At 31.7% G+C, this 22,529-nt stretch overlaps 1 protein-coding gene across 3 annotated transcripts in view; it reads right to left on the reverse strand.

Moving 5' to 3' along the window:
- cwo (transcription factor cwo) overlaps positions 1 to 22,529 on the reverse strand; it is a 228,321-nt gene that overhangs the window by 4,329 nt on the left and 201,463 nt on the right. For 2 of the 3 annotated variants that reach the window (XM_085818094.1, XM_085818093.1), the window contains exons 3-4: positions 1,422 to 1,523; positions 1,239 to 1,326 (exon numbers count right to left, since the gene is read on the reverse strand). In XM_085818094.1, the coding sequence (XP_085674220.1) occupies positions 1,239 to 1,326; positions 1,422 to 1,517 (184 nt within the window). In that variant the 5' untranslated portion in view covers positions 1,518 to 1,523. Of the gene's footprint in view, positions 1 to 1,238; positions 1,327 to 1,421; positions 1,524 to 15,013; positions 15,276 to 22,529 lie in introns of those variants that run through there. The other variant, XM_035351944.2, reaches the window with a different exon arrangement.

Here is a 22,529-nt window from a genome sequence, read left to right on the forward strand (position 1 = left end):
CGAAAGGGAAGTAACAACAGGGCAGGAAAATCCATAGCCATCGGTAACAACGAATTTATCCATTGCATAATTAGAATGTTTACAACATCTCCACGTCAAAGCCCAATATCCGGACGAAAACAAAAACCAACAAATTTAAAACCTTAGTACAGGGGTCCCCAACTTTTTTGTCCCTAAAAGCACATTCTAGAATATCTGTTAGACGGCGGACACCATTTACGTTTTCGAAGGGAATTTATAGTTGGATGGAGTTAATAATACATGCACATTAAAAAAATCTGATGTGTACACCACATGACTTTCTCGTACGGAATATTAAATTATAAGCATTTTTCCTTGCATTTCGTTTAAACTTATTGGATTGAATTAAATCTACTTCGCCGAGAGTGCATAAACCACAATAGAATAAATGCAATCTTTCAAATTCATTCTATTTGTTTACCATAGCGACACTCTGGCGCTAGGTTCATTTAACAGTATTATATTTCGTTCATATTATAACTCAGAATGCACAAAATTTATATCATTTAAAGAATTATCTAATCGTTGCCACATGTTCTATTCAAATACTGTAATAAAGCTATTATAACTCAGAATGCACAAAATTTATATCATTTAAAGAATTATCTAATCGTTGCCACATGTTCTATTCAAATACTAAAATAAAGCTAGAATAATGTATAAAAGAAATTAAGCAAACAAAAAAGAAACAGTTTTACACAGACGATTGAGTATTTCTCATTCAATTAATTCAGTTCTCACTTCGCGACAAGGCAAAAATACATAAAACCTCAAAATATCTGTATTAAAAATTACGAAGTAAACCTTAAACACTTATTTCCTCGAAAAAATTCCAGAAAGGATTAAGTATGATTTAATTTGCAATAATAAATGAAGGCGTTATCTTTGTTGTTGCGAAGATACGTTTCTCTGGATTGGCAACAAATCCACTGTTCTGCCGTTTCAAATGTAAACAAGCAATGGCCGCCATCAAAAACATTATTAGGCTTAGCGGCACTTAAACAACTTTAAAAAATTGTTAATTCAAAAATTAATGATAATTCTTTGTACTATGAAACAAAAACACGACAGTCTGAAAATTACGTTAGAAAATATATTTACGAAATCGATTTAACAATAGAAACAGGTGGTTAATTAGTATAAATTAATATAAAGACCTTTTCACACAAAACGTTACGAAAATAAATAAATGAGTAAATAAATTAATTAAAACTCACCAGGATCTTTGCAGGGATGAGCTTGCAAATGTTTCAAATGTTTTATAGCCATTTCTATGATTTCTGTTTTCTCGATCCTTCCACGACCCTAAAGAGAAACATTAAAGAGATTTATATTAGCAATTCAATGCATGGTTAATGTCATGATGGAATCCAAAAAAAATTTACGAAAAATAAAAATACCTTTTTTAAATAATTTGTAGGCACAAGGCGGCTGAGGTCAGCGAGACAGTTATTCATCCTGTCTCGGCGCCTCTTCTCAATTATCCTGTGGGACATTGGATCCTGAAAAACAAAAATGCACTTATTAATTAAAAGTTCAATGAATAAAGACTGAAAATTATAGACTAAAAATATTTACAAATTATGCAGTCGCGTTTAAAGAACAAATATTTACATTATAATTTCTAATAAAGTCTTAATTAACCAATAATTATATACTAATTAAATACGATCGTTTAATCCATAGTCATATTTGCATGTTTTGTTTAACAATGACTGTTAACAAACAAGTTTTACAGTTGAATATCATTAATACGAAAAAACAACAATCCCAATTACTATAATGTTATTAAAACTTTAAAAAAAAATCTGACGCGGACACCACATGACTTCCTTGTACGGCAGCCTATTAAATTATACACATTTTTGTCACAATTCACTTAAACGCATTTTCTCAAATTCTATGTTAGATATATTTCTCACATCGAGCAAGGCGAAATTACATAAGAAAATCAAAACGTCATCATTAAAAAATGTAAAATACAGAAAAACCTTAAAATACAGTTTAAATAGTTTAAAAAAGTTTACAATTAAAATTCGGCAAAAATGAGCAATTCGGCCAACGGGCAAGAAGAAACATTTTTGGTGCACAAAACTGAAAGTTAACTTCTAGTTAACTTTCCATCATGATGATGACCATCACTTCTGGCCTTAGTAGCGGCGAAAGTCTAAAAATGGCTAGTGCCTGCCATTAAAAAAATTTTAATTACAAAATTATACGAAAGGTTAATGAGAAGAATGTAAAAATTAACGTAAATAAAATACCATTTAACAGCTATGAGTTCAATTCTGTATCAGTTAAGATAAAACGTAACTCTTAAAAATATATCAATGTTGAAATTCTTCCCACTGTTCAAACAGAACAAATGAATCAATCCAAAATGAAAATTCAAATGATAATCAATATTACTTAACCACAGACATACGGGGTTTTAGACATTGCGCAGAGTTGTGAAACACGAAGCTGCCATTTTTAACTTTGCCCCATTATAGATATGAAAAGCCAGAAGAGATATTCTTCGTGAAACTAAATTCATATGTCTGAAATTAAATCACAATTAAATACGATAACCTGGGTATTAGAAAATTCATCAACTAGTGTAACTACTGATACTTTTATTATTCATAAATTCTTTAAAATCGCAATTTGTAAAGAATATTTCTACAGATAGAATATATACTTTTTTACGGCAGGCACTACCCATTTTAGACTTAGGCCATTTTAGCCCAAAAGCGGCGGTCATTATGGAGGCACTGAGTAGGCGGCCACCATTACATCCTATGAAGGGACAGTACAGTATGGAGAAGGGACAGACATTATCTCCCCCGGTTAACCCAGGGGGATAAAACTGCACACAGTCAAGGGTTATGAAGCGCAAGTCAAGGGAGCCAGCAAGCAGCCACCAACATAACAGAACGAAGATCAGTGTCAAAGACTTGTCCCATAGTGTTGACCATGAAGGTAAGAAATTTTACCTCAATGGTATTGACCAAGGAAAGCCAAATTCCCAAGGCTCCCAAACGACTTTCGAAATCTAACCATGTAGCGTCCCCACAGCCAACAGGCAGACAAAACAGGACCAGGACGGTCCTTGCCGAGCTTGAACCTACCACCGAATAAACGATGGTTCAAGTCCTGTGAAGACTTAATTATATATCCCCGTGGTCTAGAATGCCTAGTACAGATCCTACCCCAAACGAATTTCGAAATCTAACCATGTAGCGTCCCCACAGCCAACAGGCAGACAAAACAGTACCAGGACGGTCCTTGCCGAGCTTGAACCTACCACCGAATAAACGATGGTTCAAGTCCTGTGAAGACTAATTATATATCCCCGTGGTCAAGAATGCCTAGTACAGATCCTACCCGAAACGACTTTCGACTCTCAAACGACTTTCGAAATCTAACCATGTAGCGTCCCCACAGCCAACAGGCAGACAAAACAGTACCAGGACGGTCCTCGCCGAGCTTGAACCTACCACTGAATAAACGATGGTTCAAGTCCTGTGAAGACTAATTATATATCCCCGTGGTGGAGAGTACCTAAATACAGATCCTAGCCAGTAGCTTCACAGGTTTTACCTGCGTTGACGCCCGAAGGATGTATGTGAAGGGACAACGCTGATGAAACGGGACAGCTTCGGACCTAATGCGGCTTAATAGGCGCCAAAAGGAATTAAGTGCCGCCCCGCCACTTGATCAATCAACCATGTTGCGACCCCACACAGCAAGGGCAGACAAGGCAGTACCAGTACGGTCCCTGCCGAGCCTTACTCTATCCCGAGAGTCCTCAGGCCTTCTGTGAAGTCTGTTATGATGCCCCCGTGGTTGAGACTGCCTAGGTACACATTCTAACCAATACTTCCCAGGCGTTTGCCTGATTAAGCCCCCCGGAGGGATGTGAAGGGACAGACAATTCACATCCATGTCTTTTGCGGAATTCGAAACCAGGCCCTTCGGAATGGTAGTCAGAGTCGCTAACCACTTTCCTGTTTGGGTGGCTGAATAAAGAATATGAATATTCAAATATTTTCTGCAATAGTGAAATTAAGCTAAGCTAAGCACTAATTAAGTAGACACTTTATTAATCTGCACGCTTCAAAATTCAGCATTTATAGTATAGAACTGTCCAGTTATCAGAAAGACGAAAGATGAGGTTATTATTATCATTATTGTTAAATACACAAATGCATGTTTTAAAAAGTTCTTTTCGTGATTTTTTTTAATTTTTCGAAAACGGTTTACATCTTTTTATTTATTAATTAATTTATTAACTGCATTTTCAAAGCTGTGTAAAATAAAGAAAGAAAATCATAGACATTCATACACAAGAATCTTATCTATTTATGTTGTTTAGAAAATAAACTATCATAATACGTGTGTAAAGCTTCATGTCGAAGTTACATGATGAAGACAAAAATTAGCGATAACAGAACTAACATGCAGTGATAAGCTAGTATAAATTATCAAATTCCCTTTCTTATTTTCATAACAAAATTTAATATAATACATTATCAAAATTCTAAATAATTTTTATTTGTTTTTTTGTTTTATTTACATGAAAACATAATTTATTATGTACGAAATACTTTTTTTTAAAAAAGGTACTTATCAGGCGAAACTTTCACATTTTTGTAACACTTTCTATTCATAAGATAATAAATAATACGATATTTTAAAAGACTTCTTTACCAAGCATATAAAAATAAAATATTCTTTTTCTTTTCGTCAAAAACCAGTACTTTCATAAATAGATTTACTATCTTACTATCTCTAAAATATTTATTTTTTCTACTGCTGCCCAACTACATATGAAATAATCCCACACACAATTCTTCACAAGCATCTTTACATATTCAGCTAACCAGATTCCCAACTTTATTGCTATACGCTACCTTTTGATGCCAATTCGTAGCCAACATACTATTTTGATATATAAAACTGAAACCTATCATCGTTTCACTAGCTCGAAGTCATCATCTTATTCAGCCAACTCAAAACTTACTTCAGATGTTTCGTTTCAATTCTCTGATTTTTGTACATTTTTAGCTAATAATAAAACTTTAATTTTTGGTTAATTTCAGTTTTGTTGCAAATATTAAAATATAATTTTGCTACTAGTTATCAAATAACAACAATCACATTTCATCGTTTCAGCATTAATTTGCAATTTCACACACGAATTTAACCCGTTTAGGGATATTCAGGCCGCCTGAACCGAAATACGTACGCAGAAATGGTTTCAGATAAATTTAACACGTGAAATGTAAACAGATAACAGAAAAAACAGCGGCGATCAGAGCGAGGGGGTTTGACTGACGATGCGATGACGCAATTATCTGATAACTTGGTTTCAGAGATGGCTTTTAACAGCTGAAGGCAATCGTTCGGAGGAACTTCGACCAGCCGATCACGTTCTGTCCTCACTTTACTTTTTTATCTGTTTCGAAACAGCCGCTGGTTCAAGCGAACTGAGTAGAAAACAAAAACAGTGTCGCAAAGTGAAACTTCGGAACCTCCAGATTTCTTTATTTCATTTTTTGGCGACGTTATCTTCGTTGTTAAGGCGACGGATTAAAGATTCCGGGATGTCATGCTTCAAAAGACATTCATTCATTTCCACCTGAGTTTGCACTATGAGATTGCGGAGATAAAGACAAAATGTAAACTTTGGCAAAATGTATAAAGAATAAATTTCGGTTTAAATATATTTTTGGATAAAATGCAAGAAGAATAAATCTCGGTTTACGTGTAATTTTGGACAAAATGAATAAAGAATAAATTTTGGTTTAAGTGTAGTCTTGGGTAAAATGAAAAAAGAATAAATTTTGGTTTAAGCGTAATCTTGGATAAAATGTATAAAGAATAAATTTCGGTTCAAATGTAATCTTTGATAAAATGTATAAAGAATAAATTTCAGTTAAAGTGTAATCTTGGACAAAATGTATAAAGAATAAATTTCGGTTTAAGTATAATCTTTGTAAAAATGTATAAAGAATAAATTTCGGTTTAAGTGTAATCTTGGATAAAATGTAATAAATTTCGGTTCAAATATAATCTTTGATTAAATGTATAAAGAATAAATTTCGGTTAAAGTGTAATCATGGATAAAATGCAATAAATTTCAGTTCAAATATAATCTTTGATTAAATGTATAAAGAATAAATTTCGGTTAAAGTGCAATCTTGGACAAAATGTATAAAGAATAAATTTCGGTTTAAGTGTAATCTTTGATAAAATGTATAAAAAGTAATTTTCGGTTTAAGCGTAATCTTGGATAAAATGCAATAAATTTCGGTTCAAATATAATCTTTGATTAAATGTATAAAGAATAAATTTCGGTTAAAGTGCAATCTTGGATAAAATGTATAAAGAATAAATTTCGGTTTAAGTATAATCTTTTATTAAATGTATAAAAAATAAATTTCGGTTCAAATATAATCTTTGATAAAATGTAAAAAGAGAAAGTTTGGTTTTCACATATTAAATTACTGAGTGGCAAGAAACAGCTGCTAACTTCTGAAAGCGTATTTAAATTTTGAATCTACAATATTTGGCATTTTCAGAAGCATTTTATAAGTTATTTTCTCACGTTTCACATTACGGGAAAAAAAAAAAAAAGATTTATCTCCTGAGAGGTAAGTATGTGATATAATTACCACATAAAAACAAAAATTAGAATTAAGACCTGATTTTTATTTCAAATGTCTTTAAACCTTTTTTTTTCCTCAAAGCAATGTCACTGAAGATTCGTGGTTTGGGCATGTTGCCAATAATATCATTTATTTTTAAAATGCAGCAAAATTCTATTGCAAAGCGACGAAAACCTAAATATAAATTTGAAATGGAATAAAAGCATCTACGCTATCATTGTCAACAAAGACTAAAATGTTATTTTCGAATAACATTTTTCTTGTTGAATAATCTAATGATTAAGACACAATAACACGCCAAATAAATACTAATTAATCTAATGATCTTGAAACTTTGTTCCTCGGAACTTCTAAAAATAAAAACTCAACATATGACATATTTCAAAAAGAATAAGGTGCAACGCGTTGCAAAACTAAACAGTTTTCTAATGGAAAATGAATAACATTTAGACGACAATGTTAAAAATTATATAACACAGCACCTTTTTTAGCTGTAAAAAATTACAAGAGATTAAACATCCAGATTAAAACATCGCTGTGACTGGATACAAAATCTGTTCGAGTGCCACGATTTTAATCTGAAGGCTTGTCAATGAAGGAATTTGAGAAAGGGCAACTCCTAAATTTTTGGTTGCGATTTCATGCAGAATACCTAGAAGCTTCCCATACAGCTATAAACATTTTAATGTGGTGCAAAGTATTTAAATAAAAAAAAGTTCTCAATGTATGTGCCAGCAAAGGGACACAGTATATTAAAAACAAATAAAACGCAGAATATGAAATGCGATTGCAGGCGATATCAATAGAGCACTTCTCGACAGTTTATGTAAAAAAAAAATTAAGCAGACCGGAGTCACTCTCTTTACGTAAAGTATCTCTTAACATACTGATATTACTTCAAATATTATTTTACTATCATTTTATTTATTATTAAACATTAATTTAATTATTTTATTTTATTTATTTAATTTTAAACATAACTATAATGTATTATAAATATTATTTGATTTACTTCTAATTTAAATATTATTACTACTACTTTAAACATCACTTATTATTTAAATATTATTTTAAGATATGTAGAGTCATTAGGATTATTTTGAAGCAGGAATAGATGAAAAATGAACAATGCCTTAGCCGGGACTCGAACCTTTCGAATACGCGCCGAGTGTGCTGACCATTACACCACGAAGGCATGCTAAGAAAGCGGGAGAAATACCTTATAGATATATTGTTTTAGCGGCAGGAAGGGTTCCCAGAAAAAACCTTATACTTCTAAGGGTTCTGCGAACAGAGAAAGTTTGAAGACCGCTGATGTAATAATACAACGTAAACGAAAACATCTCAACAGTAAAATTATATGTAGGTTTACCTAAACACTTTAGAATCACAAATCTATCTACCTTTAAATGTCCATCGTATTAACAAAACAAACAGGTAAGTAGAATTAAGTTGCTTTTGGAATGGGAGACAGCTGATTTATCACTCGAAATGCCTCCATTATATTCGGAATCAAAGCCAAACAATGCTAGGCATTTTCCATTCGTTCGCGTTTTACCGTCCAAAAAAACTTTTTATCTTATTAATCCACGTTCAAATATTAATATTTTGCTTATAATTTGCTTTTTAATAATGTCTTTTCACATTTTTGTGTTGCAATTTCCTTCTTGAAGTTTTCAATTCCCTGCTGATCTTCCTTCAGCGTTGTTTAAGGCTGATCCACGATTTTCGATGATTTTGATCTTCTATGAAGGTGCCATTTTGCAAATGTGCGTTCAATATCGAAATTTATGTTCTCAGAATTACTGGCCATTTTCAGAGGAGGTCCTCCTTGGGGAGACTGGTCACCACCAGAGGCTCACTCTGCTTTCATTTTTAAATCAGTAAGAATTAACACAAGTTCATAAAACACCGCTCCTAAAATGTCACATGTTACACAGTTAGATTAACTTTGGTTATTTACTATGGCAAAGCCTTACAGGGTTTTAGGTGTGATGTCTTCATGAAAGACTTTCTTTGGGAAACAGAATTCGTTGCTCATAGATATGTCTTCCAGACAGTTATTTCAGTCCCAGTGAACCAAATCCAAGACGAACTTCCAGTGTTCAGTAATTTTATCCACTTGTTCACTAGTTGTCTCAAGAATGGGGCAGCATTTATAAAGAAACCGACAGATATTCGCAAACTTAATAACATACAGCAGAACAAAATCTTTCCTTAACTAGAGGCATCAACTAGAGTTATATTCTCTTATACAACTATTTCCAATAAGACCTAAATAGTCTACAGACAGCTAAGAAGTCTCAAACGTTCAAATAAAAGCAGACAACTGTGACAACATGTGGTTATATTGGAAAGGTTTTACGATGCTTTCCAATCTATTATTTCCTACCATAACCTACGTTTGCCAAGCTGTTTGTTTACACATTTTCTATAAACGCTCTATTTAGCATGTTTATCCTGTTGCTTCAAGTCCAAGTTATGTTTATTTTTAATACACAGATTCCGCACGTGAGCATTCAAAATAAACACATCACGAGCAGAACAAAAGCAAATCAATGAAATGACCAATATTATGTAACTGCTCACTAAATAATTCACTTCGTAATTTCCTTTCTCCCAGGAACATCACGAGACTAGCTTTCATTTTATACTGACTGAACATTTTATCTCGATCGCATAGATGTAATCAATACAAAAAAGGTTCATACGTACTTTGTAGTTAAAAGGTAAATCGTGCATGGTCGGACATTACTTAATTTAATACGTCTCCGATTGCAAGACAAATAAAATTTTGCGTTTATTTTTTTTAGTTAATTATTTCTGTTAACCGAGTTAATTTTGCAGTGCTACAAAATTTTCGTATTTCTAAAAACGGTAAAATTATTTTATGATTTATTTTCACAGCTGGAAACAATACAGAATTTAAATTTCGTCATTTCAGTTTTACTGTGCAAATTAGTAAGCCAGTTTAATTTTAATTTAAAAAATCTGATGAGCACACCACATTATTTTTGGTGCACTTTATTTAAACTGATTTCCGGGAATTATTCAAACTTAATTAACCGATACCTGGAGGGCAAGTTAAAAATGACATCAAAAATTGCAAATTTTAAAATTAAATATAACAGACAGATTTTGTGAACTTTTTTATGAATTCAAACTTCTATCCTACGTCATTCAAACATCTTACATCTTTTAGTTTTTCGTAAGAAATATAAAAACCTTCCGAAATATAACTATAAAAACCGGGAGATCGCATTAAAAGTTAGATTTCGTTATTTGTCCAAAATTTTCTTTAATTTCGAATTTTAAATTTTTTAATGTGGAAACATGAATTTTTGATATTTAAAATTCTTGTGCGACTACATGTTACAGCATTCCCATATACAAAATTCCGATGTTCTACGACTAATTATTTTTTAGTTTTATGCAAGATACATACGTACGTACAGATTTCACAAAAAAAAACTATTTTGAATTCATTTCACATCTATTTTATGCTCCGTTTTGGAAAACAAAAACAGTCTTTTATTCTGCCCGTATGTACCGATATCAACCAAAACAACACACACACACACACACACACACACACACACACACACACACACACACACACACACACACACAAAAAAAAAGTCAAAATGGATATTTTCGTTGAAATTTTATACACGAAATCTTTCGCGATTACTATACTTCCGACAAGGAAGTAAAAAGAACTATACAAAATTTAACCTTTCTCACTGAGTTTTGCACCTTTACCGAGACGCGCGTAGAGGCAACCACTATATAAATAGATATTTCAGAAAGGTTGCACACAAATTATATCTCTTAAACAGTTGGTCGTAAACCAATGGTTACAGTTTCAAATATTCAATAAAATAGATAACTGTTACAATTTTGGTTATATGATACAATATACGAAATTCATATTTTTATACCGGCCCTTCTACATAGATAGTTGCAACTGTTAGCGATTCTTTATCCTATTAAAACTGTCTTATATAAATGTTCCGTTCCATAGTAACATGCAAAGTGGTCGGGGTGAACAAACAAAATTATATAATGTTAATTACTTTCGCCTCCAATAAAATGCCTATTTTCAACTACATTACATAAACTATATTACATCAAAAATTCTAGAAATATAGCATTCTTATTAATTGTTAGTTTAAAACAATTAAGTTTTATAATTGCTATTAATTTAAATAATTCCAAATTAATGCTCCCTCTCCAATGTGAAATATACATTTTAGAATATCGAATTTAAAAAATCTAAATACGAATTGCTTCTTATAGAAATAGTTTGGGTATGGTTCATTCGCAAAGTATTTTGTTCATAACAAGACAATCCTTCTTTTCTAAATAAATCTGAAGAAATATTTCGTAGTGTTTACAGTTTTCACTCCATGGTTTTCGCATCCTGGCGGAAAAAAAAAAAAAAAAAAAATTATTGCAACTTGAAGGAAATATTTGTCGCAGACTTCGTGAGCAACCAATGCAGTGAAACAGTTGCATCTTAAAGAATTATATAATTTCTTTGCTAAATAATTGAGGAGTGTCTATGCAGCGTTAACGTGCGATGAAATAATATCACAGAAGATATTTTTCTATCATTTATCTTTGCCATTTTTTATTGATCATTTTAAATATAAGCTTTAGGTTTTACCTTTAATTTTTCGGAGGGGAGCTCATCCTGAAACTAGGACACCTATCGTAACTGCTTAGCTTAAAACTGTTCCAGGAGTTTAAGTCAAACCTGAGCTTTCAAATTATTTTCCAAACTTTTCAAAATTTTTTAAATATCCATTTTTGAAACTTCAACAATACAGTACACCAAATGTTAAAACTAAAAAACCTGAAGTTTCCATATCACATCTTTATCACTAACAAAGTTTTCGTATCGGGTACGTACATATGTTTCGTAAACGTTTTTTTTGAAACTATAATACGTCACGTGATAAAAATTCCGCTCAGTAGTCAAAATTATAGTTTCATTTACAAAACACTTGAGGGTTTTTGAAATTGGGTTTCATACTTTAGGGTTCAAAAATGTTGCAAATTACAGTCAAAATCTGATTAACAAAGATCTATTATATTTTATTAGATGAATAATGAAGGATCACATTTTTATTCTCCAATTTTCGATATATATATATATTACCGAACACTCGAGCCTTTATAAGAACTGACTAGAATGTACCGATTCAAAATTTACAGCTTTCTAACAATGAAATAATATTTGAGAGCATTTCAATCGGAAGCTAACAAAGAAATTGGTCGTCTTTATGTGCCCCTGTATATTTGTTTTTACTACAACAACGATGATCCTGCGGGAAAAGTGCAGAAGGAAAAAAATGTACGTTCCCTCAAATAAGTAACATTTTTGCATATGCGATAATAAAAACTATAATAATCAACTTGCAATGAATTCAAATAATTTTCAATTGATGTTCCCTAACTCAGTTCATTCAGCATTTCAAAACCAATCAAAAGTATCTAATCCCAATGACATCAAAAGTTGCAAACAATATTTAATATAGCTTGTTTGGGCTTTCCAAACATAACACTAGATTATTAAAAATGGCATATTAAAAGTGGATATATTAAAAGTGAATTATCACGGTTTAGGGATATCTGAGATACTTTTGATGTTTCAAAAAATATATACGCCAACTTTGACTAATTTTCAATAAGGGTAAGACTTTTGATTTATTTAAATGCAAGTTTTAATGAAGCATTCATTAACTGAAAGTAAATTTTAAACGAGTCTTCTCAGGAAAATTTGTTAACTTGATTACCAAACATAAAAATAATTAATTTTTTTTAAAAAGTAATTCATCATTAACTGAAAGTAAATTTTAAACGAGTCTTCTCAGGAAAATTTGTTAACTTGATTACCAAATATAAAAATAATTAATCATTAACTGAAAGTAAATTTTAAACGAGTCTTCTCAGGAAAATTTGCTAACTTGATTACAAATATAAAAATAATTAATTTTTTTTTAAATAGTAATTCATCATTAACTGAAAGTAAATTTTAAACGAGTCTTCTCAGGAAAATTTGTTAACTTGATTACCAAATATAAAAATAATAATTTTTTTTTAAATAGTAATTCATCATTAACTGAAAGTAAATTTTAAACGAGTCTTCTTAGGAAAATTTGCTAACTTGATTACCAAATATACAAATAATTATTTTTTTTTAAATAGTAATTCATCATTAACTGAAAGTAAATTTTAAACGAGTCTTCTCTGGAAAATTTTCTAACTTGATTACCAAATATACAAATAATTAATTTTTTTTAAATAGTAATTCATCATTAACTGAAAGTAAATTTTAAACGAGTCTTCTCAGAAGAATTTGCTAACTTGATTACCAAATATAAAAAATAATAATTTTTTTTAAATAGTAATTCACCATAATATTCATAAGCAATGATGCAATAACGAGCGATATAACATAAATACTGCACCACATTCGAACTTCTCACGTAAATATGTCATAAAAATACGAATCTTTTCGAACATGCTGATATCGCAGCTGTTTGTTATATACATCACTTTATTTTTAACTATTTAGAGTTTTTAATGTTACAGTCAACGATTTTGAATGGGGTTTAATCAAAAATAATCTACAACTATAACGTGATTCAAACCTTTAATTACCTAAACCTGAGAATATTGACAGTGAAATTACATGATTATAAACGAGAAGTTTAAAATTGCACACAGAAGCAGAAGAGCAATTGGAAATGTTCAGCTGAAATCCAAATATTAAAAACACGAAATGTGAATAATAATATATTTATAATGAGTGAAAGTTCAAACCTGAAACAAATAAACAAAACAACTTCTCTCACGTTAAAGCTGTTCTTGCCGTTGCAAGAAAAGTTTTGGGAATGTATAAAATCAGTAAAATTATAATGTAATTGATTATAAACCTGCACGGATTTACAGATCCGCTAACGTTTAACATTTTAAGTTAAACCTTTCTTTAAATTCATTAAAGTTTACGTCACATTTACAATTTTTTGCCTTTTTATGTTTACTTTAAAATTTCTTTAAGAAAGTTTTAGACATTTGCATTTGATACCCCGTGTTTTTATTCGAAATATCGTGAATCGTGATATATATCGTAAACAGCATTTCTTGATTTTGGAATAAATTATTATACATGCATTTACAATAATCATACAAGTAAATTTTTGTCCTGCACACGCATGATCGAGATCTATTGAAAACAGCGTTAAATTTGAAACTAGGTTGTCAGGGAGTGAAGCAAATGCTGTTATTCAAAACATTTTACAATTTTTCTGGTATTCCTTCTTTGTGGTAAACCATAACCATGCATGTCTGATTATGCAACAAAGAACACTTTATGATTACATAATTTTTACAAGGTTTTATTTTGTAATTTCCTTTTTATTTTTTATTTACTTCAAAATGTTAAAATCAGAAGGAAAAAAACTCGCAGTGGTGGTTTTTGCAGGTATAATTTCGGAGTTTTTCTAAGGCCGATTCTGGTAACAGCGTTAAAATTTTAAATAATGGATAATTTCTGAGCCAGGAATTTTAAATTTGCATATATTATTACTTTTTTGTGCCCAAATGATCAATTACCCCTAATTATAATAAAAACATTCATAATTTTATTTTCTCTAACGCAAGTCATGTTGTTTTACAGAACAGACAAATTTCTCTCTCAACAGGCAAATCATAAGAATATAAGTTACAGAAAACAAATCATAAGAATATAAGTTACAGAAAACAAATCATAAGAATAAGAATATAAGTTACAGAAAACAAATCATAAGAATATATAAGTTACAGAAACCAAATCATAAGATCATAAGTTACAGAAAACAAATCATAAGAATATAAGTTACAGAAAACAAATCATAAGAGTATAAGTTACAGAAAACAAATCATAAGAATATAAGTTACAGAAAACAAATCATAAGAATATAAGTTACAGAAAACAAATCATAAGAATATAAGTTACAGCTAAATCATGCCTCTATTGTTGCTAGGTCTTAGGGAAACAAATTATAGACGATATCAAATCATCCTGTAATTCTACATATTCTTAATTACGCTCATAAATATAAGGAAAACAGACTTCGAGGGTCCCGAAAAGAACAAGTGCCCACGGCCAGAAACCTTTTAATAGGGTCCTCCAATACTAATCTTCACTATAGCGACGAACTAAATTCTAGAATCTTAGTAAAAGTATTTTACTTTAGTACTTATTGCCAATTACTGCTTATTATCATTATTCGAACTAAACACTCGTACTAAAAGATTATTGCAAAAACTTGGGAAAATAAGTAACTTACTTTTGATCCTAATATTTTCGGTTGGTAATTTGATAAAGAATCGTGGCTAATCATGCATCACAAGCGTGTAATCCTTTAAAACTGTAGCAGATATTCACAACAAAGAAAAAAGAAAGTGAACGGAGAAGAGCGGCAAAGATGCTACCACAGATATCGAACAAGATTTTGTACCGTCGCCAGCGCGCAGCCAAAACTAACGAAAACGACCGTTCTGCCAAAGAACGTCTATACATATTCTTCGGTTCGGCTGAGTTCGAGTGTACTTCTCTGGTTTGTTTCAGCTGGGTTGCTCAGCGACCCCAAACAGCGCCAACTCAAAAGCGCCAAATCGCAGACATCGGAAGAGTAGGCGGGAAGGAGACACGGGAGGCTTCGAATTTCGAGAAGAGGTGGTTGCTGTCTTTATTTCTTTCCTCCTTTGTAGGTAGAAGGGGTGGGTTAAGATCTTTCATCGAACTAATATACACGGAATGGGGTAGTATGATTCATAATGTGGGACAAGACGTTTAATACAAAAATTAAAACTTTATTACTTTGAGCTCTGTAAAGTTGCAAAATGCGTAACGTTCAAAGATCGGAGATACACCTGGAATAGGATTGGATAATATGATTTAGAATTCGGGAGAAAACATTTGATATGAACATTACATTTTAAGCATCAGCTATGTAAGATTGCTAGAGATTAAACTTGTGAGTCATGTCACGGGAAGTATATATATATTCGAATAAATTTATCATTACATAAAAAATATGAAGATCTACACAGTGGAATTGACTGCATATCAGACAAATGAATTCAGAAAATTCTGAAGAGTATTTTTAGGATTGTTTTATCAGTCAGATTTAATCATAACTGATGTTTTTAAATGTCTATTAATGGTTCTGACAGCTTGAAAAAATAGCTTATATCACTGAACGAAAGTGCTAATCGTAAGGTTAACTAAGTATTGACTAATCAATTATTGAAAATGTATTTTAAGTAGTATGGTATTACTAATTATTTAGTTAAAACAAACTGATTCGCTTATATGGTAGTAAGTGATAACGATTATTCCAGAAGTACAATATATGGCTAGAAAGTAGAAGATATATAATATATCAAGCAAGGTCGTAATTACAATTTTGAAAAACCAATTTGGTCTAGAAAACATCTTGCGCAATATGCTGCAAAATAAGTAAAATATAAAAATTGTAGTAAGCTCGCCTATAAGTTACCAGGAGCTGCTGCTCCAAAAAGTTTAACATGTTTTAAAAAATTAATACATATGAAAATCAAACCATTAAACATGACAAAAAAAATTTTACAAAAAAAATACAAGTAGCGAAAAAGTTTCAATTGTCTTGTTTCGGCGAAACGCGTAATGGGGTTAGCTTGATTCGACGTTCAAACAAATTAAATTTCCCTTGAAAAGCCAGTTTGGAAGTCGAGTTGGGCTAATTTACCATTTTCCGCATACTTTGTTTTATCTGATTCTGTTTTTTTAATGTTTTACATGTTTAATGGTTTGATTTTCATATGTATTAATTTTTTAAAACGTGTTGAACTTTTTGGAGCAGCAGCTCCTGGTAACTTATAGGCGAGCTTACTACAATTTATATATATATATATATAATGTTACCGTGAAAGACCGAAATTGGAGTATGTCGACTTTCACCGGAGAATATCAACATTCACCAAATACGCCGGTGAAAGACCGAATATTGCACTACATTCTTGTATATTCGGACTCTCACCGGTGTATGTCGACAATCACTGATATGCTCTGGTGAAAGTCAAAAAGAGAGTTCATAAAGTGCCATAACAGTTTAAGTTGTTGCAATAAATAAGATTTGAATCACATAATTTAGCAAGTTTTTTATTACTGTTATTTTATTTTCTCATTTGGAACGTACTGTATAATTAAGTAAGTTTTTAACTTCTATTATTTTCCTTTCTCATTTTGAATGTATTGTGTGTTTTAGGTTCTCATGTTCTTAAGTTCTTATTTCAAGTCTCAAGTGCGTTTATTCGCGACTGAATTACGGAGAAGAAAATATGATATTGTTATATGTTCAACATTTACCGTTAGTGCATGGTGAATGTCGACATTGACCGGTGTAAGTCAGAAATAAGATTATTTGGCAAATATTTCGGACATACACGAAGAGACTATGTGAATGTTGACATTCACCGGTGAAAGTCGACATTCTCCAGATTTCGGTGTTTCACTGTAACATATATATCAAATGTTGTATGATCTTAAATTCATTTAGTGCGAAAGCAAGTTATTCTACTTCTTGCGCAATTGCTGCAAAGTAAGTTAATAATAATTTATTGTAGAAGTATCTAAAAAGAGTGAACCCATAAGTAGGAGGTTTAATTCCAAAAATTGTTTTAAAGTAACTTGAATGCAAATTGTTAAAAATGTTTTACAGGGACTTGAAGTAAATCATGAATAACAAAATTTCAATTGGAAAATAAATTAAATTAAAAGCATGTAATACTTGCGCAATAGCTGCAAATATATACATATAATATTTTTTTAATGTCAAATAAAGCCGTAAAAATATCTGTAGTGACGTTGAACTTAGCGACATCACAAAACTTTAATATGTTAGCCACTTTTAATATGATGAAAAAACTGCAAGATTTATTTAAAAAGCATTTTTCTTCAACATTACAAAATATTATAAAATTTAATACTTTTCTTCCACTACAAGGCATCTTACCTGACTATCATTTTAAAGTTCCATATATAATATTAGTTCTACCATATGACAGAATAAAGAAGCATATTCTTAAGTTCATTCAAGGTGCTTATCGAAAAATTTCGGGGAAACCACACTTAACACCTCAAATCTCTTCACTTACAGAATCTAATTCTAAAATCTCTTCACTTACAAAAATCTAACTCTCAAATCTCTTCACTTACAAAATCAATACATCAACACAAAGAACATTAATTCTGAAATCAATACATAGTTGAGTTTTGTTTAGTCGATTACAAGGAAGCACACAAGGACTTTCTGAGGGAAACTGGTTCGTAGATCCGTAACACACGAGGAAAACCATGAAAACGTCCATTCGCCGAGATTCAAATCCCGGACCGAAATCAATACATGAATTCTAAGATTTTAGAGTTCAAGTGTATATTTACCAATGAAAATAAATGTTTCTAGAATATAATAATCCATTTAATATTTTACACAATATTGAAGGCAAACATTTTACCCGTTTTTTTTTCACATTGCATTACAGAAACTATAAAAAGCAAAAAATTATGTAATATGAAATTAAATCATATAAAATCAATAATATCTTTATTCGAGGGAAAAAAATTCATTATTAGTATGTTATATACTATTATATTAATTATTGAAATATAAAGCAAATTATTAGAAATTATGAATGCTATTTTTTTTCAAATATTACTTTCTTTGTTTTTCATGACAGTCATATAAAATTATCAATAATTGCTTTGAACTATGCTGTTTCAAGCACAGATTATGTAAGTGCTTCCACTGTGTGGATTTAAAGAGTTTTTCACAAATGACTAAGGTCAGCAGGCCGTAGACCCCAACCTATTTTAGATTCAAGATTCAGTAATATAAAAATATATTTAGTATTTAATGATCGTATTCATTCTGTGATCACAAAAAAGTATAGGAAAACATTCATAAACTATTAACAGACTTCGTATCTCTGGGTATAAACAGCCGAAAAGTAGCTATCTTGAAAAGGGAAACCCCTGATCAACATTAAAATGCTTTAAAGTTGCATTAACCTTGATTTAAGTATGCATAGAATGGATTCGAAATGAGATTTTATTTTTAACTGACCTGAACACAGACAACAGTTTTACAGTTTCCTGTTACATAAGCTTAATAATCGCATAAAGGAATTCAATAGTTTTTTGGCAACAAAATTTCACAGTAGTTTTATCATTTATATTTCTCTCTGTTTTATCACGTACTCAGAAAATGCACTATTTGCAGGCTAAAATTCTGTACATGTAAGCAAAAGCATATTGTAGAGCAATCCAAGTTGTATGTGAAGTAATAATTTGAAATTTTGATCAGGTTCAGCATATACATTTATTAAAAAAATACCGAAGTACCAAATAAGTTTACAATATCTAACAAACCAATAATAATCTCAAGTTATCAAATACATAATTACATTTTGTTTTGTTTCTTATTAGCTTGTTCAACTTATTATTTAGTTATTCACATAAAAACGCTTATTGTATTTTAAAAGATAAATTATGGTTTCCCATCTTCAGCAATAAATTATTCTCCCTAATAAGATATTTGCAGATACTCATGAGACACTAAAATTAATCAAAAAATTAATTTTACCAGCCCCTATATATATCTTTAAAAAAAGATTGTGAAAGGAAAAATTATTTTTTGCTACACAACCTAAATCACAGTTATTCTCTTAGTTAGTATTCTGGAAAAAAACAAGAAGATGAATATAAGTACTTTAATTAAAAAGCAATCAATTAAAAATTAATTTAAAAGCAAATACATGTAGATGACGTTAAAGTTAGCCATTCAATAAGAAATATTTATTATTAAGTAGGCGTTATAAACAATTATTAAACAGAATCTTTTAAAATTTTAATTATTATTATTATTATTTTTAGAAAAAAATACACATCAAGTACAGATCATAAAAATTTCATGGTCTTTGAATATATTCCTTTTTATCATTACTTTTCAAAAAATTCATTAAAAAAAGTTCTGGCATTCTAAAATTAAAAGTTATCTCTGATTACAAACAAAAAATATGTAGCTCCAATTTTAATTTAAAATCCAACTCAACAGCAAAACTAAGGGCTTCAACTGAAACCGTTACTAGATCCATAATAATAATAAAAAGGAAACAAAATTCAATGTATTGAACGTGCAGCGAAAAGAGCGAGATCTTTGCCAAATATTGCAAACCTTCCGCGACAGCGCATGGGATGCACGTGACGGGCGTTTCGAGGTCTCACGTGTCCACGTGCGACCACATGACGAAACTCGTCGCCAAGATTTGGCGCCCTTCCAGAAGCGAAGACCTTGAGTTCTTGGAACACGTGGCCTGCTGCTTTGTACTCTCTGATTTCGCTTATTCCTCGTTCCCCCTCCCGAATCTCCTTTTTCCACAGCTTCCGGAACGAAGCCTCTTGCTTTGCAGATTTTTTACGTTCTGTGACCCTCCCGTTGTTTTTCTTTTTCCAGCTCATTAATTGTAAAACATTTTTCAGCTCTTTACGGTAACTGCAAAATTTCAGCTCGCTGAGGTAAATGGAAATTATGCTTTTATACTGTTTATTCCAGGAGGAGGTGGCTCTCTGTGAGAGGGACAATGAGTAAATTAATGCGACACTACAAAAGTACCTACAACTTATTGAAAATCAGATAAAATAATTTTAATATTAAAACATTCAATGTTATTATCCCAAAAGAGACATTACTCCCGAATGGGATATTCTACTGAATCTCCAAGCGGCATTTTCTACTGAATCATAAACGGCGTACAACTTTTCAAATTGTTGCTACCAAATATTATCGCCCTGTCTTATATTTAAAGAAATTAAATAATGAAGAATCCACATGAATGCATGTACGTTTCTCGCAAAGTGATAAAACAACGGTACCTGGAGCCATCAAAATTTGAATAATGTAATCTTCCATAGAATATGGGCATGTGGAAGCCCTAATTTGAATTTTAAATTTGTTTTATTATCGATTTTATATTTTGCAAAAATTTTAATGAATTTTTGATTAACAAACTAAGCGATTTCAAAGCGAGCAATGACAACACTGTACGGAAGGGGGGAAATTATCTCCAGCGCGCGAGACTGTGTATCGGATATTCTAACGGTATACTCATTTTAAAATTTTGCGATATTGCTGTTGAACTGAATTTTATGGTTTAAGTGCGAAGAACATGATATTTACTAAATAAAGGTAACACACAAAATGTTAAAAAAAAATAGCTCCTTTGGACGACATTCTAAATCTGAAACCGTTTGGATTTTCTTTTTTACGAATGGGTTTTTTGCTTGAAAAGCCCGCTTGTAGAGTCATTAGGTTAATTGGAAGCAGAAAAGATGAAAAATATGCAACCGCCTTAGCCGGGAATCGAACCACGGACCTTTGGAATACCGCCCCAGCGTGCTACCGTTACACCACGAAGGCACGCTAGAGAAGTGGGAGAAATATCTCATATAATCCCCTTTTTAAAGGGCGACTAGGGTTTTAGGGGACCTAGTCGCCAAAACCTGGGTGCGTAGAATCATCATCCACAACCCTTTTAGTTCGGGCGCCACTTGTAGTGTCATTAGGTTAATTGGAAGAAGAAAAGATGAAAAATATGCAACTGCCTTCGCCGGGAATCGAACCACGGACCTCTGGAATACCGGCCCAGCGTCTTACCGTTACACCACGAAGGCACGCTAGGGAAGTAGGAGAAATACCTTATACGCTCACCTGGAGGGCTTGCCCACCTTGGGGTTTTTAAAGTCTTTAGAGAAAGGAAAATCCTTTAGTTACCCAGCTTGACTAAATTTGCACAAATTTGTGAAAAGCATGACATAACTTAGTAAGAAAATGCCTAACAAGCATTTCCTAAAATAATAATGTCGATCACACAGGTGACACTAAATCTGCTGACACGAATGTCAGCCACTTTTATCTTGCAGACTGGCGATGTGACTGTTGCTACATCGATTGTATTATGTGACCTTTTATGCTTATCAGATTAGAAAGTGATTATCTCTCCCGACTTAAGCAATAAATTTGATTTAAAAAAATTAATGCTTTTTATCATCTGTTGTCCATGCAAAAGAGTTGATAAAACCATTTTGAAAATAAAAGTTGCACAAACATTAGGTTATTTGGAAGCAGGAGGCTTGAACCACGGACCTTTCGAATACGTGTCGAGCTTGCTGACCACTACACCACGAAACTTGCTAAGAAGGCGGGAGAAATACTCTATATACTCCCACTTTTAAAGGGCGACTGGGGATTAGGGGACCAATCGCCAAATCCAGGTGGTGGAGAATCATCATCCACCACCTTTTTTAGTTCGGGCACCACTGTAGAGCCATTAGGGATTCTTGAAGCAAGAGAGATGAAAAATGAGCAATGCCCTCGCCGGGATTCGAACCACGGACAACTCGAATACGCGTCGAGTGTGTCGACTACTACACCACGAAGGCATGCTAAGAAGGCGGGAGAAATACCTAATAAGGTGACTGCGGCAGTGAACAAACAACTGGAATCATTAATTATTTTTTACGCGAATGTAACTTGCACCTTTTATAAATGGAATAATTTTCACAAGGAAATGAGAATCAAAATTTGATGTTTTCTATTTCTACAGAACTCGTTTAAAAAACAAAACAAGACTTTCATTACGTTCCACACATAACATTAATTTAAAAAGCATGACAAAGGGAAACAAACAGGCCCTTCCACAAAATAAAACGCTAACGAAGTAATGCTTAAATTGCCGTTTCTTCTCGATTTCATTTTATTAAAA

The sequence above is a fragment of the Stegodyphus dumicola genome, chromosome 6 (genome assembly GCF_044657685.1).
Source record: "Stegodyphus dumicola isolate Sdum_Otavi_A_Nest chromosome 6, ASM4465768v1".
Lineage (NCBI taxonomy): Eukaryota > Metazoa > Arthropoda > Arachnida > Araneae > Eresidae > Stegodyphus > Stegodyphus dumicola.